Source organism: Babylonia areolata, chromosome 20 (assembly GCF_041734735.1).
Source record: "Babylonia areolata isolate BAREFJ2019XMU chromosome 20, ASM4173473v1, whole genome shotgun sequence".
Lineage (NCBI taxonomy): Eukaryota > Metazoa > Mollusca > Gastropoda > Neogastropoda > Buccinidae > Babylonia > Babylonia areolata.
In genome coordinates, this window is record NC_134895.1 from 34,205,339 (window position 1) to 34,222,838 (window position 17,500).

The 17,500-nt window shown below is 45.5% G+C and overlaps 1 protein-coding gene across 1 annotated transcript in view; it reads right to left on the reverse strand.

Moving 5' to 3' along the window:
• The window catches only part of LOC143294907 (uncharacterized), a 57,825-nt gene that overhangs the window by 14,789 nt on the left and 25,536 nt on the right, over window positions 1–17,500 (reverse strand). Inside the window, exon 2 of the mRNA XM_076606424.1 lies at window positions 8,658–8,829. Coding sequence (XP_076462539.1) covers window positions 8,658–8,829 — 172 coding nt within the window. The remainder of the gene's footprint in view (window positions 1–8,657; window positions 8,830–17,500) is intronic.

The window sequence follows — 17,500 nt, forward strand, 5'->3', positions numbered from 1 at the left end:
TGAGATAACCCTCTTTGCACTGTAAAGGGATTTGCTTCTCCTCCAAGATCTGGCTGAGGAGTGGGTAACACATCTCCACACTGGTCTTCATGTCAGTCTTCAGTGTCTCTGCTGGAATACTGTCTGGTCCTGCATATTTGCCGTTCCTCACCTGCCTGACAGCTTTGCGGATCTCTGCCGCGGTAGGCACACCGCAGTCAATCGGTAGGTGGCTGTCAGCTGGGTGGATCTCTGTTGGTTCATGTGGGGCCGGTCTGTTCATCAATTCCTCAACATGCTCCACCCACCTGTTCCTCTCTCCCTCTTCGTCTGGTATCGACCTCCCGTCCTTGTCCTCCACGGGTCTTTCTGGTTTGCTGAAATTTCATGACAGCTTCTGGACGGTGGCTTAGAGATCCCGCATGTTTCCTTAGTGAGCTGCTTCCTGTGGTTCTGTTGCCTTCATCTTCATGAAGTCACGCTTGTCTTCCATGGTCCTCCTCTTGGCGTCCCTGTCCACTGCAGAATATTCTTCTTGTGCCTCAGCTTTTCCAGCTCATGTGCGACTGTTCTTGATTGCTGCCTATTCATTTTCTTCTCTTCTATCTCTCTCAAGGCTTCTACCGAGATTCATTCTCTTTGGCTGTTTATCTTGGGGCCCAGAACTTTTTGATAGGTTAATGTTACTGCCCTCTTCGCTCCCTCTACTCCTCATTGATGGTCTCTTCTTCTGTCAGCTCATGCAGGATTTGGAACTTACAGGAGAGTGAGATCGTAAACTCTTCTAGCTTGGCTGAGTCCTTCAGGAGTGAAGTGCTGTAGCACTGGTGTTGGCTGGTTCGCCCCAGTTCACTTCCTCTTCAGCTTGAGAGCTTCAACCGAGCGGTTTTACTGGCAAGGAGAGAAGAAAAATCTTTGCTAAATAATGGGTCTCAAACCCATATATCTGGGATCTTTCATGTTCTGGCGGGCTGTTTAGCCGCTGTTTGACCCCATCCCACGTGACAGTGACAAGAACGGGGACGTTTTATGATGTCCTCTAGACCGGAACTGACTTGGGGCGACCAGTCTCATTAGCTAATGGAATTGCATCGCCTCCCTGTCGACGCCTCTGTTTTATTGATCAGCAGAGTGGTGGTGGTGGGGGCCGCGGGTTGGGGATAGGGGAGGGGGCGGGGAGATGAGCGAGGGAGGGAGTGCGGGGTGGGAGGGGGGTGGGGTGAATGGGCATGGGCGGGGGCGCAATAACATTTCTCGGTGTGTTCATCATTGTCTTTGAATGTTTACAGTAGTTAAGTTCCTCAGATGTAAAATCATTTTGGGACCGCAATACTTACTGATTAAAAAAGAAAGAAAAAGAAAACAGAATCGTTTAACCTGCAATTTTGAACAGGTTTCAGTAGATTTTATCAAATACGGAAAATGTGCTTACTCTTTTTATTTGCTTATTCCATCTTTAAGTTAAAACGGCTGGAAGAAGCTTAGATTTCGAAAAGTCTGCGTTTTTGTTTCACTACAACACGATAATGTAATTGTAATTGTAGCAGTGATGGAAGTATTGTCAGATGTGGAATCATGAGATGTAACAATAGCTTAGGACCCCGTATGGCCTGTTAATCGAAGACAGCTTCACACCAAAGTCTGACGTGAGATGTCGATCACAGCCATTAAGGAGCCGATGTACCATAACTAGAATTGTGCAATCAACAACCATCTACCTGAAGATCTAGTCATCAGCCCCATCCACATGTAATACGCGGCTTCCGTTCAAACGTGTGTGTGTGTGTGTGTGTGTGTGTGTGTGTGTGTGTGTGTGTGTGTGTGTGTGAGAGTGTATCTGTATCTGTGTTTGTGTATGATTTTCGATTTATGTTCGTACCTTGTTATGTACTATCCCCCCCCCCGCCCCCCTCCCCCAATATTCCTTGTGACCCCGGTACACTTGGTAACAAAGACATATTCTATTCTATTATATAAGACTGCCGCACTGCACTGCACTGCACTGCAGAATGACGTACGACTGAGGCCTGCGTCTGATGCTGCACCCTTGCCAGAAGCTGATCACCACTGAAATTGTTTCAGTCTATTGCTGTTTGAGCATTGAAGGCTGCACGCCTGGACAGTGGATCGTCTATTCAAACAGCAAAAGGTTTTTGCACGCTGTGAAGAGATGCGCACATACATCTTCAATCATCAACATTTTTCCCCATACCAAAAATCTCTTGTCAGTGCAGGTTCTCTGATTTCAAACACTTTATACAAATAAAGACACAAACTTGGGACAGTATCAGCATTTGTAGAGGACAACAGTAACCTAAATCTAAAGACTTTAGGGCTTAAACCCCCCAAAAAAACAACAACTTTGTGGCAATATACATGTTTCTAACAGATTCCAGAAATTGACAGGAAAGAAGCAAACGCATCTCATATTCTTTAGCTTCTTTACATAATGGGCTTGAACAGTACAAAACTTTGTGTGATGGAAAGAAACTAAGTTCGACTTTGCTTTTCAGCTACAATAAATCAGTGAATCAATCAAACAATCAATCAGTCAGTCAGTCATTCAGTCACTTGCCCACTCACTCACTCACTCACTCACTCAATCAATCACTTTAATGTCTGAACCACACAGTGTATATAACTTTGCCTTGAGGCTCGAAATAAGAGAGGGACCGAATATAATCACAAACTATTTTAACGAAAAATCCAAACAACATTCTTTTCATTAAATAATATATCGCATTTAAAATCAGTGACAACCCCCCCCCCAACAAAACAAACAAAAAACAAAAACAAAAAAACAACAACAAACAAACAAAAAAACAAACAAAAACAAACAAAACAACCAACTCGCTCGCATAGCTGGGGAGAGGTTTGGGGGAGGATGTAAGAGGGAAGAAAGGATGTCGTATAGTCACCATCACAGAATAATACGAACGGTAAAAGCAGGCAAGATCGACATAAAATATAACTGATAACAATCTACGTTAATGATAATAAAAACAACAACAACAAACAAACAAACAAAAAACAAAAAAAACAAAAAAAACCCAAAAAAAACCCCCACAAAAAACAAAAACAAAACACACACACATCTAATTTTGATTTCCAGTGGTCCAAAATGTGGGATTGTGGGGTAGGGTGGGTGAGAGCTGAGAATGTTTACACTTACACACACACACACATGCACACACACACACACACACACACACACACACACACACACACACACACACACACACACACACTGACATACACACTAACACATACACACACACACACACACTAACACAGACACACACACTCACACTCAGACTACTTCTGTTGTTCCTGTTGAACATTAGATTATTGATTCTCAGTTTGGTTTGTCGTGGTTCGCTTGGGGAAAAAACACACACACAAAATAAAAAAAAAACCGTGGCAAAACAGCAGCAGCACACGACTCTCCCTTTGTCCGGTTCATAAAGCAGGCACGGGGCGGGCCAGTGTGTATATATATATAATGTATCATTCGTTCGTCGTTAACCGCCCATGCGTTACACGAACGGGAATTTCGTCATAATAAATAATCAGTTGTTGGTTTGCTTTTGTACTGTACTATGGAATGGTTTATTTCTTTTTTTATGTTTTATGTCAGCCTCTTTATTTAGGGACTTAAAAAAAAATCCCTTTCTATGTTTTACGTCAGCCTGTTTTGCGTGTATTAATGAGGAGCATTTATATACATTTTTTTGGTGTACAATTGTATATTTCTCTCCGCCCCTACCCCTCTTGCGCATCCGTATATGTCTGCATTTACACAATACTCCATACCATACAGGCAACATAACACTCTCGCATGCACGTCCGCACACACATAATAGATTCACACACACAGAGGCTTACATATAGACAGACAGATATGCAGACAGACAGACAGACAGACACAGACAGACAGACACACACACACACACATGAATCGAATCTATCCGAGTTAATGAGAGAGTGAGCGAGCGAGCGAGCGAGCGAGCGAGCGAGCGAGGGAAAGAGAGAGAGAGAGAGAAAGAGAGAGAGAGAGAGGCAGACAAACAGACAGACAGACGGACAGACAGACGGACGGACACACACACACACACACACACACACACACACACACACACAGAGGGGGGGGGGGGTATCATTAGAATTTAATTTTTCTCGCACGAGTAAAGCCTACACGGTTGTCGGATATATTTGACACTTACGATTCATCTTTCACAGTAAGATATCGCTTGACGTGTACACAAGTCTTCAGATTAGTTTCGAATTATCAGCCTGAATCGAATGAATAAAAAGAAAAAGACTAGATACAATTTCTCCCTTTTCTTGTAACAGAAGGAACACTGACTTGTTATATGTTTGTTATCTATTTTCGTTATCGGAAAAAACAACAACTTAGTGTCCGCATTTTCCTGGAGCTTCTATAATCATTCAGCCATCCAGAATAATTGATATTCATATTATACATCTGAAAATCTTCAACTTAATTTTTTATTCTCTTTCCTTTCTTCTGCCTTGTTAGATGGGTGGGTGGTGAGGGGGTATTCTTGTGATCGATTCATCAGTTGAAAGAGAGAGAGAGAGAGAGAGAGAGAGAGAGAGAGAGAGAGAAGTATCAGTATCAGTAGCTCAAGGAGGCGTCACTGCGTTCGGTCAAATCCATATACGCTACACCACATCTGCCAAGCAGATGCCTGACCAGCGGCGTAACCCAACGCGCTTAGTCAGGTCTTGAGAAAAAAAAAGGAAAAAAAAGAAGGAAAAAAATCAATTAAAAAGAAAAAGAAAAAATGGAATTAAAAAAAACCCAAACCCCTCCCCCCACCCCCCCCAAAAAAAAAAACAATATAAATAAAATAAATAAAATAACAAAAAAAGTAAAATAAAATAAAATAAGAGAGAGAGAGAGAGAGAGAGAGAGAGAGAGAGAGAGAGAGAGGGTATAGGTGGGCGGTGGAAAGAGTAACAGCATCCAGGGAAAATAATGTGTTGGAACAATTTCATAAAACTGTCTTCGCTAAATCGGTCATAAGTAGAAAATCGGGCATAATCTTAAGTCAACGAGATGGAAGATATATATATATAATTCCATAAACAGTGACCTTAGTGTGTGACTTCATTAAAGAAAAATGTATAATCTGGACTTAACGTAACGATACTTCATGAGCTTGACGCTGCATGCTTTGTGGATCTTTACTTCTAACTGAGGTTGGAGCAAAATCTGATGACATTTTGAGCATCATGCGTTTGCTGCATTCTGGTTTTTACTTTAGTTTATTTCATACTTTATAGCAGATGTGGTGTAGTTTATATATGGGTCTGTCCGTACGCTCTAACACCTGTTGGAAACTGAAACTGTAACTGAAACTGGTTCTCACACAGGAAAATGGCTGAGCTATATTGTAAGAAAGTGTTAGTAAAATCATGAAAATAAAATAAATAGAAACATACACATTTAAACACATATTCACACACACACGAACAAACACACTCACATACGCACGCGAGCGCAAGTAGGCCTGACTCCGTACTTCACAAAAAATGAAAATTTCGCAATTGTCTAAATCCAGTTTTTCACGGTACAATTTCAGATCAATGACTGTGCTAACTTTTTCAGCCCTGTGCATGAGAAATGCTCTAGCTGTCGAACTTTGTTTCAGTACAACGGTCTTCATGTCCCTACGTACACATACATAAACTGCAAGCTAAGGGAACTAACTTTTCTACATTATTTCCGGCGGTGCCCTCACATGTCAAATTGGAGGAGAGAAAAAAAAAGGAAAAAAAAGTTGATCTGAGTTTCCAGTGCTTTCCCCCATCAGTATGGCAAGGATGCCTGCTGAAGCTGTAAAATCCACAGGGTTGAATGGGTTAAAACGGAGTATGGCTGCCTGCATGGCGGGGTAAAAACGGTCGTGCACGTACAAGTCCACTCGTGTACATACGAGTGAACGTGGGAGTTGCAGCCCACGAACGAAGAAGAAGAATGGGTTAATTTGAATCTCGCTTTCCAAGAAATGTTCTAAAAGTACTGGAGCGGTTTTCTTTTGTATGTGTGCTTCTGTGCCGTGCATTCGCTTAACCCTGAAACAGCAACTCGCCAATCGTATGGCGAGGCCAGGAACGACGTGACTGATTGACTGATTGATTGTCGCTGTCCTGCTCCCAGTGACCGTGTCTGGCTGACTGACTGGCTGACTGACTGACTGCTGTCCTGTCTGGCCCTGTGGCTGGGCCAAAGCCGCCTTGTCTGATGGGCCTCACGCCTTTCCTCAGTCCCCAGATAACCGACCGCCCTCCCATCCCTTCCCAGATTGGCTGCGTCCTCTTGTCTATATGTCTGTCTGTCTGTCGGCCTGCCTGTCTCTGTCTTTTTCGGTTTGTCTCTTTGTCTCTGTGTCTCTGTGTCCCTGTCTTTCTTTGTCTCACTATCTCTGTTTGGCTGTTTCTCTCTCTCTCTCTCTCTCTCTCTCTCTCTCTCTGTGTGTGTGTGTGTGTGTCTGTCTGTCTCATCCTTCCCATTTTTCATATTTGCCATTTTTGACTCACTTGTGTAAACAAAGTGAGTCTATGTTTTAACCCGGTGTTCGGTTCTCTCTCTCTCTCTCTCTCTCTCTCTCTCTCTCTCTCTCTCTCTCTCTCTCTGTGTCTGTGTGTCCGTGGTAAACTTTAACATTGACATTTTCTCTGCAAATACTTTGTCAGTTGACACCAAATTAGGCATAAAAATAGGAAAAATTCAGTTCTTTCCAGTAATCTTGTTTAAAACAATATTGCACCTCTGGGATGGGCACAAAAAAATAAATAATGAAGCCTAATTATATGCAAACTGCATTTACTGTTATATTTATATTTTTTGTATTCTCTAAACTTGGCACTTCGATCTGATATTCTGACCCAACAACAAGAGCAGTCATTATTATCATTTTCTGTTCAAACAGGAACTTCTTTTACTAAGCATAGAAGTTTTATTTATTTTGCAAGCGTTTTGGTGCAGATAGTAAAAAAGGGAAATTACTCTGTAATTAATGCTAGGGGACTTAATTCGAATTTGGTTAGGACTTTAAAAAAATTTTTTTAACGTGAAGCTTTATAATAACAAATACAGAACACATTTTAACGATTAGATATTTTAAAAAAGTGTATCACAAGTAAATCTTGAAGGCCTTGCCTCTCTTGTCTTTTTTTTTGTTGTTGTTGCTATTTTCTGTCACCATCGATTCTCTCTCTCTCTCTCTCTCTCTCTCTCCCTCTCTCTCTCATTCTCTTTCTCTTTATTTTATCATCTCTCACTTCTCATTTTCTCTGTCTCTCTTTTTCCAGTCCTTCTCTCTTTGTCTGTCCGTCTTTTTATCTGTCTGTCTCTCATTCTTTCTCTTTTATTGTTATTCTCTCTCACTTCTTATTTTATCTGTCTGGCATGTCTCTCTTTTACCAATGCTCTCCTTGACTGTCTGTCTGTCCCTATCTCTCTCTCTCTCTCTCACACACACACACACACACACACACCAGTTCTTCTCTCTTTGTCTGTCCGTTCGTATGTCTGTCTCCTCCTCTGTCTGTCTGTCAATCTGATTCTTTCCCTTTTTGTCTTTGTCATTCTCTATCTTTTCTGTATTTTTTTTTTCTATCTCCCTCTCTTTGTCTCTCTTTCACCAGTGCTTCTCAGGTCCCTGTCTGTCTGCCTCCTGTCTCTCTCACCCTCACCAGTGCTGATCTATTATCCCCGGAAATTAAAAAAAGAGAAAAAAAAAAAGTGACCGTCTGTCTGTCCTTCTGTGTGTGTATGGCTGTCTGTCTGTCTGTTTCTCTCTGACCTACTTCCTCCCTCCTTGACTGATTCCATCTTTATATTCTGTCTGACCCCCCCAGCCCCCATTTGCCCCCCCCCTCCATCTCTCCCTCTCTATTCCCACCATCTCGAAGACACACCCACACAACCAACCCCTCTCCGTCGTTGACATACTCGCTGAGTGTGTTAGCAGTGACCGACAACCCCTCTCTCTGTCATTCGTTCCGTCTCTGACCGCCCCACCTTACTATACTTCGTCCCTCAATACATTCTTCCTTCTCTTCACTGCTTACAGACTTTTTTCTTCTTCGCTTCGACACTGAACCTGAACTTATTCGTCCCTCCCGCCCCCCACCCCACTCCTCTCTACTCTCTCTCGATCTCCTAGGTATCTGTCTGACTGTCTGTATGTCCGCGTGTTTGCATCTCTCTGTTTCTTTCTCTGCCTCTGAGCAATGAGCAGCGTGCGAGTCTCTGTCTGTGTGTGTGTGTGTGCATTTCAAATGATGTTGCAGTTTACGTGATATGTGTTCCAGAATCACCCACCTGTCTGTCTGTCTCTGTTTGTTTTCTCTCTGTCTTTGTCTGTCTGTCTCTCCCTTCCTCTCACCCTCATTGACAGAGCCCCGGACTCAACTGTCTGTCTGTCTGTCTGTCTCTCCTCCCTCCTTCCCCCCTCTCATTCTCATTCCCATCTCCCACAGATAGACTATCAGACTCACCCATCCAAACCCTAACCCCAGTTGTTTGTCTGCCTGTATCTTTCTCTACAACTCCTCCCCCCCCCCACCCGTACGGACACCACCCCAAGCACCCCCTCCCAAACCCCCCCCCCCCTCCACCACCTCCTCTCTCTCCCCGGACTCACCCAGCATGGCGACGACACTGATGAGGTTCATGGTGAGGCTGAGTGGAATGTCGGCGTCCCCGATGACGACAGCGATGTGGCCCAGCCCGCCGCCCGGCACGCATGCCGTGCACAGCAGTCCGAAGCGGATGTCCTTCTCGATGGGCAGCGCCATGGCCAGTCCGAAGGCCAGCTGGAATGGACAGAGAGAGAGAGAGAGAGAGAGAGAGAGAGAGAGAGAGAGAGAGAGAGAGAGAGAGAGAGAGATGTATATGCCTTTTCTGAATGATGATAGTGGTTATGATGGTGATGATGATGGTGATGATGATGCTGATGATGACGATGGGCAGCGCCATCGCCAATCCGACAGCTAGCTGGAAAGGACACATACTTTTTCTGAATGATGATGATGATGATGATGTCCGTCCGAAGGCAGCTGGAAAACACACACACACACACACACACACACACACACACACACACACACACACACACACACACACACACACACACAGCCTTTCTGAATGATGGTGCTGATGTTGACGATGACGGTAATTATGGTGATGATGATGATGATGATGATGATGATGATAATGATGACAATGACCCCGGGCAGCGCCATGGCCAACCGAAGGCCAGCTGGAAAGGACACAGAATGATAGTGGTGGTGGTTGTGGTGATGGTTATGATGGTGATGGTGATGGTGATGGTGTTGATGATGATGATGGGCAGTGCCATGGCCAGTCCGAAGGCCAGATGGAAAGGACACAGAATATATATATATATATATATATATATATATATATATATATATATATATATATGTGTGTGTGTGTGTGTGTGTGTGTGTGTGTGTGTGTTATTCATTTGGAAGAACCAGACCATTCGATCTGTAGATTGGTTATGTCATAAAATGTACACCTTGTGACATTTTCTTGCCTGTCATTACTTGATCTGTTCTACGTTTGAAGTCATTTTAATTAAGAAGAGCTTCCTTACGTTTGAATACTTAAGATAGCTTAATCAAAATTCAAAAGCACAAATAACACGTAGACAGATACAGCCAGGCAGACAGACAGATAGACAAACACACACACACACACGCACACACACACACGCGCGCGCACACACACACACACACACACAAACCGTGTTTTTGTATATCATTCCAGGTAATAAGACGTTAAGCCGTGGACATGTTGTAAGGAACATCTAAACCCAACCACGCAAAGTGAAAATCCTCGTCGGTCAACATCAAAAGCCCAAGCAAGGATCACAATATGAACACACACACACACACACACACACACACACACACACACACACACACACACACACACACACACACACACACACACACACACATAATAAGAAAAAGAAGAACAAGAAGAAGAAGAAGAAGAAAAGCGGAAATGACGTCAAAGACCCCTCACAAAGCAAGCTACAAAGGTAGCTACCCCCAAAAAACAACCCCCTAAAATACTGCAGAAAGGAGCCTGGCTGGGCAGATCGCCCAAGTGTTGCCGGAGTGAACAGCTACATGTACAAGCAGAGCACTTAGCATCTCCAGTCATGACATTGATCCCAGCTGTCCCTGGAGCCTCAGGGAGAGGTGGACGCCACACGTTGCTCCGGACATGCTGGCAATGGGGGCTGCGGGGGTAGGGGGGTGGGAGGGCTTGGGGGTGATGGGGGTGAGGGGCGGGGGGAGAGGGGGAGGAGCATGACCACTGAAGCTGATGAAGTGACAGCCGCTGCTTCTTGTGCCCGATCCGTTTAGGCCTGGGGGGCAGCGTGCCGATCCCAAGCACTCAATAATTCATGCTGATGCTAATTTGCCGTGTGCCTCGCGGGCCACTGCTGTCAGACAGCATCTCGGCGGACCAGGCCGGGCTAAACAGGCAGATTAACTTCGCTCGGTACATGTACATGGAAGCCGTGAGGGGGAGAGGAGGGCGGGCGGTGGAGTGGGGGGTTAAACGCGAGGATTAGGTCATGCATTACCTGCAGGTCACCTATGGGTCGTGTTCTGTGGTGGTGTCGGTGCGGTGGGTGTGTTTTTTTGGAGGAATATTTCTTTTCTTGGATTTCGTTTTGTTTCACGTCCAGCTATTCCATTTATGAGGTGGCTGTCCCTGTCACAGCTTAGTTATTTCATGTTTAGCGAACCGGATCATGCACTATTTGGCAGATTTGGAAGGGGCTGTCCGACGCGCGACTGTAGGACCTGTAAGAGGATCACAGTGTCGTGTATCATGTGTGAATTCACAGGGGGCTGGCAGTGCAATTTCCAGAAGGCTGACAACTGTATCAGCGATATGACACAGGCGTATTTGGAATTGACCTAAGTTTACAGTTGGGCCAACAGCAAACTGAGAGCTGTATTGTCACTGGTTTCTCCACTGCAATGGGAAATCATTTACAGCTTAGTCTTTTGTGAAGGACTACGACTCTCAAACTAGAAGACAAAATTGTACTGACTCTTAGTGCTACAGCCTTGTGGGCTAGTTGGCCTTTGGGGGCCATCCACAACGCCGACTGTCCAAAAAACCTCTTGGCCTAGAGAGTGGGGGTGTAACTTGGGCAAGACATTATCAAATTCTGGCCCAAATAGTCGGGGCATCAGTTGCCTCCTCTGCTGCTCTGATGGTTATAATCGAACACGACTGACTAACATACATAAATCTGGTAATACTTGATCGGCATTTCTGTGCTGTGCATTTCTATGCCCCTCAATTCTTTGCAATGCCTTTTGGCAACAAGACGTCTTCTCCAAGTCATCAGTGAACAGGTTTAGGTAGGTTGCCCCCCCACCCCCCCGCCCCACGCCCGCCCCCCCTCACCGCACCCCTCCCCTCCCCAAAGTGTTACCATGACTGAAAGGAAAGAAGACACATAACTTCTAGTTTCAGGTCGGAAGCAGAGTTGACCACTTGGGAGCGTTGTTGGAACAGTACATAACTGTGTTCGTCAGACAGAGCTGCTGAGTTGGTGAAGTCTGTGACTGTGCAATATACCTCGTGGATCTGTGAAGGGCTGAGCAGTGCCGAGTTCTGGTAATTGGCTATGTGACGGGCTGTCATAAGAAACAAAATGATTCGACATTTATTCACATAACTGCTAATATTCAAATACAATGCAAGTGAAACCCCAGTTCAATTAGGGACGCAAACGGCATAAGAGAAACTAGAACCAACACAGCTTAAAAAAGAATCAAAACTTTATATCCAAAAGCTTTCGACAGATAGTGTTGATTAAGTGTTCAGTATCACAGACACTTTAGATAGAATGACATTTTTACGCTGAAGGAACCACAAATGAACGAACGAACGCAGCTTCAACGGGTACGCTGGAGAATCAATAACACTGGTCAAACAAACACAGTTGTTTCAAGGCTGATCGAGGGCCAATCCAGTGTCAACAGGACCAGTCCTGTAATGTCGTCCGGCCACTCTAATGATGGTCCAGAATCTCATTGGCTGGGGGCAGCACGCGGACCAGCACTTCTCGGAAGGAGAACTGATAATTAAGGGCGCCCTCTGGACGGGAGCAGCAAGGTCAGGAGAAGGGGTGGGGCGGGAGGGGGGTGGGGGGCGGAGGTGGGGGGTCGGGGGTGTGGGAGGGGGGCATGGGGGGCTTTTTCGGGCCAGGGGGATAGAATTGGCGAGCGGTGTGGTGGGCAAAAAGTGCCCGTCTCAGGGGATTAATCGGGCGAGTGCTGTTAGCGCGTTCTGATCGCGTGCTGGAGACCGGCGGGTTGGGCAGCCTCCCCCCCCCCCACCAGCCACCCCCCTCATCCATCCCCCCCCACTCGTGGTGGCCGGCTGGCCGATTATAGATCGGCGGTGTGACTGACCACTCGCCTCTGATTGCGGCGCTGTTCTGATCCCCTTCTCCGTCGTCTTGTCCTGATCCTCGGCCATGACCTGTGGAGGTCAGGAAAAGGTCGTGATTTTTTATGGGGGCTAGGGGGGAGTGGGGGGGGGGGAGGGGGAGGGAGGGAGGGAGGAGGGATGGCGGCTGTTTGAGCTTTGTGATTAATTTGACGGTACAGCATCTCGCTGTCAGTCATTTTCGCTGTACTTGTCTGTGTTTGTGCCTGTGTCTCTGTGCCTTTAATAATGTGCGGTCTGTCTTGATGAGCGCGGTACTGCGCAAAAGGAGCAAGAGGGCTTGCCGGTCTTTGTGCTGAGGAATGTATGCAGCACAACGAAAATCCAGGACGAGTGATAAAACAACAACAATACTACTACTACTACTACTGCTGCTGCTGCAACTACTACCACTAATGATGATGATGATGACCACCATAATGATGAGTAAAGATGAACTCGTTGTGTCAGCATGGGTGCAGGACAAGAATACGAAACCACTTACTTCATCGAAGAAAGAGTTAACGACAGTTTCAGTTTCAGTAGCTCAAGGAGGCGTCACTGCGTTCGGACAAACCATATACGCTACACCACATCTGCCAAGCAGATGCCTGACCAGCAGCGTAACCCAACGCGCTTAGTCAGGCCTTGAGAAAAAAAAAACACACAAAAAAACAACAACCCCTCCCCCCCCCCCAAAAAAAAAAACCCAACAAAAAACCCAACAAAAAACGGGGGAATAAATAATAGATAAGCTTACATAAATAAATAAATAAATGAATAATAATTATAATATAGAAAAAGGTAGTAGTAATAATAATAGTAATACTAATAAAATGATAATAATTAAAAAAAAAAAAAATAAGACAACAATGGTGATAAATAAGCGAATAAATGTAAAACATGAAGACACACATTCACACATACACCCACACATGCATAACAGAAATGCACCAAACATGCAGTTTCATAGATATGAAAGCACAGTCAAATACATATAAACGTACATGAGCTCCAACACACACACACACACACACACACACACACACACATTACCTTGCACCTCCTCTACCCCCCTCCTCCACACACTCATTTCTAGTCTACGTATCGCAGCTTCCACGGCACACACACACACACACACACACACTCACAGAGATGAACACTTACTTGTACAAGCACACACACATACGCCCATATCTCCCACCCCCAACCCCACACACATGTATACAAAGATATATATATATATATATATATATATATATATATATATATACGTTCCAATATCCACGACAATGCTTGTGGAGAAAAGTTTTGGTGAGAAAGCACATTACATAGCTGCCTTCCTCCAGACCTGAGAAAATTAAATCTGCAGTGTCAGTCAGAAATACTTGAAGTGGGGCCGGACAATACTCGTGTGTGGCGCCAATCTGCCGATCTGAGTGCAACATTTCAGTAACTGACTCCGTTCGATCCCATAATCCATGCAACTGTAAGATCATTGAGGTTCTGTTTTCGAAAACAGACAAGCTGGCCTTTTGAGAGGGCAAAGAGAAGGTGATATTCTAGCCAAAGAGCTGCACAACCTGCCGTGTGTTGTAAGACAGGGAAACCATCTTAGAAAGAGGCAAATAGTCACCGTGGACAGAAATGAGTTCCAAATGTGGCCAGGAGTGATGAATGATAGACACAGAACAAGAACAGCAACTGTTGCTACCTAAAACACACACAACGAGGGTGTTTCTCATCAGCTAGCACTCTGGTAAACAAAAGCTACAGAGAAGCAGGCAAAGAAACTTCCCTGATGACGGTTCCCACTTCATTCATACGCCCTTCATTTGGCTTGTGCTGACAACAACAACAGCAGTATAAGAAACGTCTGTACTGAGGGGCTGCAGATATTCGGAGACAGACATAACACTTTCATCTGAAACGTGCCACACTGAACGTACGAAAGAAACATTAACGCACTCAGTACGGCCAGTCCTCTCTTCTCCTCTACACAGACCCCTCGGATGTCCAGTGGGTGTCTGAATGACCCAACCTTTAGCTTCCGTCGTCAGAATTGTGGTATTCTTTGTCAACATTCACCTCTTCAGTATAAGAGTCTTCCGCTTGCAATATTTTGATGATGATAGTTGGGGTGAAACGCTGTTAGCGTCGTCTCTTTCGCCGTTCGTATGGAGAGAGTTAACAGTGTGTTGGGGACTGACACACCAAGTCACGATTTAAGACCACACCAGGTACAACGGTGTAACCACCATCACCGTGTGGTTCCCTTGTCATCTTAGCGAACGAAGACTGACACAGCACATTTTGAGGCGAGGGAAGGGTGGGGAGGGTGGCCTCTCACGGGAGGTAACCAAAGGGCACCCTCCCCTCTCACGGGAGAGGGCACGTGAGAGTAAGAGCTGACAAGCCCTTTGCCCGCCCATTCCAGGAAACTGCCAGTCGGTCTGTCTAGAGACCCTTATATTTTGCGGCACAATCGTTTCCATTGAAAAGGGTCAGGAGGCTCAATGCCAGTTGGATTAAAAAACAGAAGACAACCACTTACATTAACGGTCCCCCCCCCCCCCCCCCCTATGGGCTGCTGGCGCTGCACGTACGTCAGAACAAACCTGGGTGTGTGTGGGTGATTCGGGATGAGCAACTCTGGGAAATGCCACTGAACTACGCGGAAGACAGGGCGGAAAAGAGAACACGAGGCTGCACTGGTTAGAACGATTTGTACCACCTTTCTTTTTAAAACCCTTCCTGTCTACCAACTTTTACAAACAGAAAACAGACAAAACATATAAAAGCGCACAATCGGATGCCAGCAAAAGCTGTAACAGGCTAGCGCGCCGTCTCTACCCGATCTGTAGGAATTCATAGCAATTCACTTAACTGCTTTTTGTTTATTGTCTTTGTCGAAGTTGAACTTTCTGAATGATTATTTTCAACTTGCCTCTCAACATAAACACATGGGTTGATGTATGATGTAAAATCACAGGGTCTGATTTGGCAGCACGTCGTTTCCGGTTGCCAACAGGGCATGCCCAGGGGGCAGATGGGTTTGCCCACACGTACGTTCCATCCAGTCCTGAACAACGTTCGCACCTTCTCTCCTCACTTGACCCTGCCTGCCTTTTTACGAGCAAAGCGTGCCAGTACACGACTCTCTCTGTTCATGCATTAGTAATGTACCTTGAGGTGCTTCTTTCGGAGTGGGCAGAGTGAATAGAGTCTGAGTGGTTGTGGACACCTTTTCCAAAGAAACAAAGTCTGTGCAAAAAGTTCCAAAAACTTCAGATACGAGCAGATCGCTTTCAGACACGTACTTTAAGCACCTGACACATTCTGGCAGTGTTAAAGGGCATGGCTGACAAGATGTGCTTAACTATGCGTTGGTGATGATTCTCTGATTTGGGATACTTGCAGGAGAAAGTTTTCTTCATTCAGAATCGAAAGTTTCAACTCGTTTGTATAAATAGTGGTCTCCAAACTACCCTCATCAGCAAAACTGATATAAGAAAGTCTTTGGTTTGACAGGCTGTGAGGAGTAGATGAATCCAAGACTTTCTTATATCAGTTTTGCTGATGAAAGTGGGTGAAACGCCACTGACATGTACAAGTAATAAGAAACTGTCGATTGTGAGCAAGGAAAAACCTTCTTCTGTCTTTACTATTATTATGTTTCCATCGTGGGGGGGCCGGTCGGTTAGCTGGAAGACCAATATTTATCAGGAGCGCCTACTTTAGTCTCTGCTATAGCTTTTGTCATGTTCCCACTGCATGTGGCGGTGGGTTATTTGGAAGACCAATAGTTATCAGGAGCGCCCACCTTACTACCTGCTATAGCATTGCCTTTATTATTTGTATTTGTATTTCTTTTTATCACAACAGATTTCTCTGTGTGAAATTCGGGCTGCTCTCCCCAGGGAGAGCGCGTCGCTACACTAAAGCGCCACCCATTTTTTTTTTCCTGCGTGCACACTTGTATTTGTTTTTCCTATCGAAGTGGATTTTTCTACAGAATTTTGCCAGGGACAACCCTTTTGTTTCCGTGGGTTCTTTTACGTGCGCTAAGTGCTAAGTACATGCTGCACACGGAACCTCGGTGTATCGTCTCATCCGAATGACCAGCATCTAGACCACCACTCAAGGTCTAGTGGAGGGGGAGAAAATATCGGCGGCTGAGCCGTGATCCGAACCAGCACGCTCAGATTCTGTCGCTTCCTATGCGGACGCGTTATCTCTAGGCCATCACTCCACTACATGTACCCATCGCAGGCGGCGGAGGGTAATTTGAAAGACCAATATTCATCAGGAGCGCCTACTTTACCATATGCTATAGCTATGCTATTGTTATGTTTCTATCGTAGGCGGTGGTGGGTTATTCGGAAGACCACTATTCATAGTATCGCCGAGTCAGCAGGATGCTGCAGGATGAGTCCTTAACAGTGACGGGAGAGTCGTGACGGTTGTCTTCCTGTAGCGAACAGACCGTTGGGGCCATGAGGGCCTGAAACCTCCATCATCTTCACACCTACCTCGACTGGTAATAGATGGACCACAGGGAATTGTGGTGATGACCCGGCTGAAGCGGGATGGCTGTGTGTGTGTGTGTGTGTGTGTGTGTGTGTGTGTGTGTGTGTGTGTGTGATGGGAGAGTCGTGACGGTTGTCTTCCTGTAGCGAACAGACCGTTGGGGCCATGAGGGTCTGAAACCTCCATCATCTTCACACCTACCTCGACTGGTAATAGATGGACCACAGGGAATTGTGGTGATGACCCGGCTGAAGCGGGATGGCTGTGTGTGTGTGTGTGTGTGTGTGTGTGTGTGTGCGTGCGTGTGCGTGCGTGCGTGCGTGCGTGTGTGTGTGTGTGTGTGTGTGTGTGTGTGTGTGTGTGTGTGTGTGTGTGCGTGCGCGGGCGCGTTCGAGCGTGAGTGTGAAAATATGAATAGAAGAGAAATAATATAATAGAATACGTTTTATTGCCATGAAACCT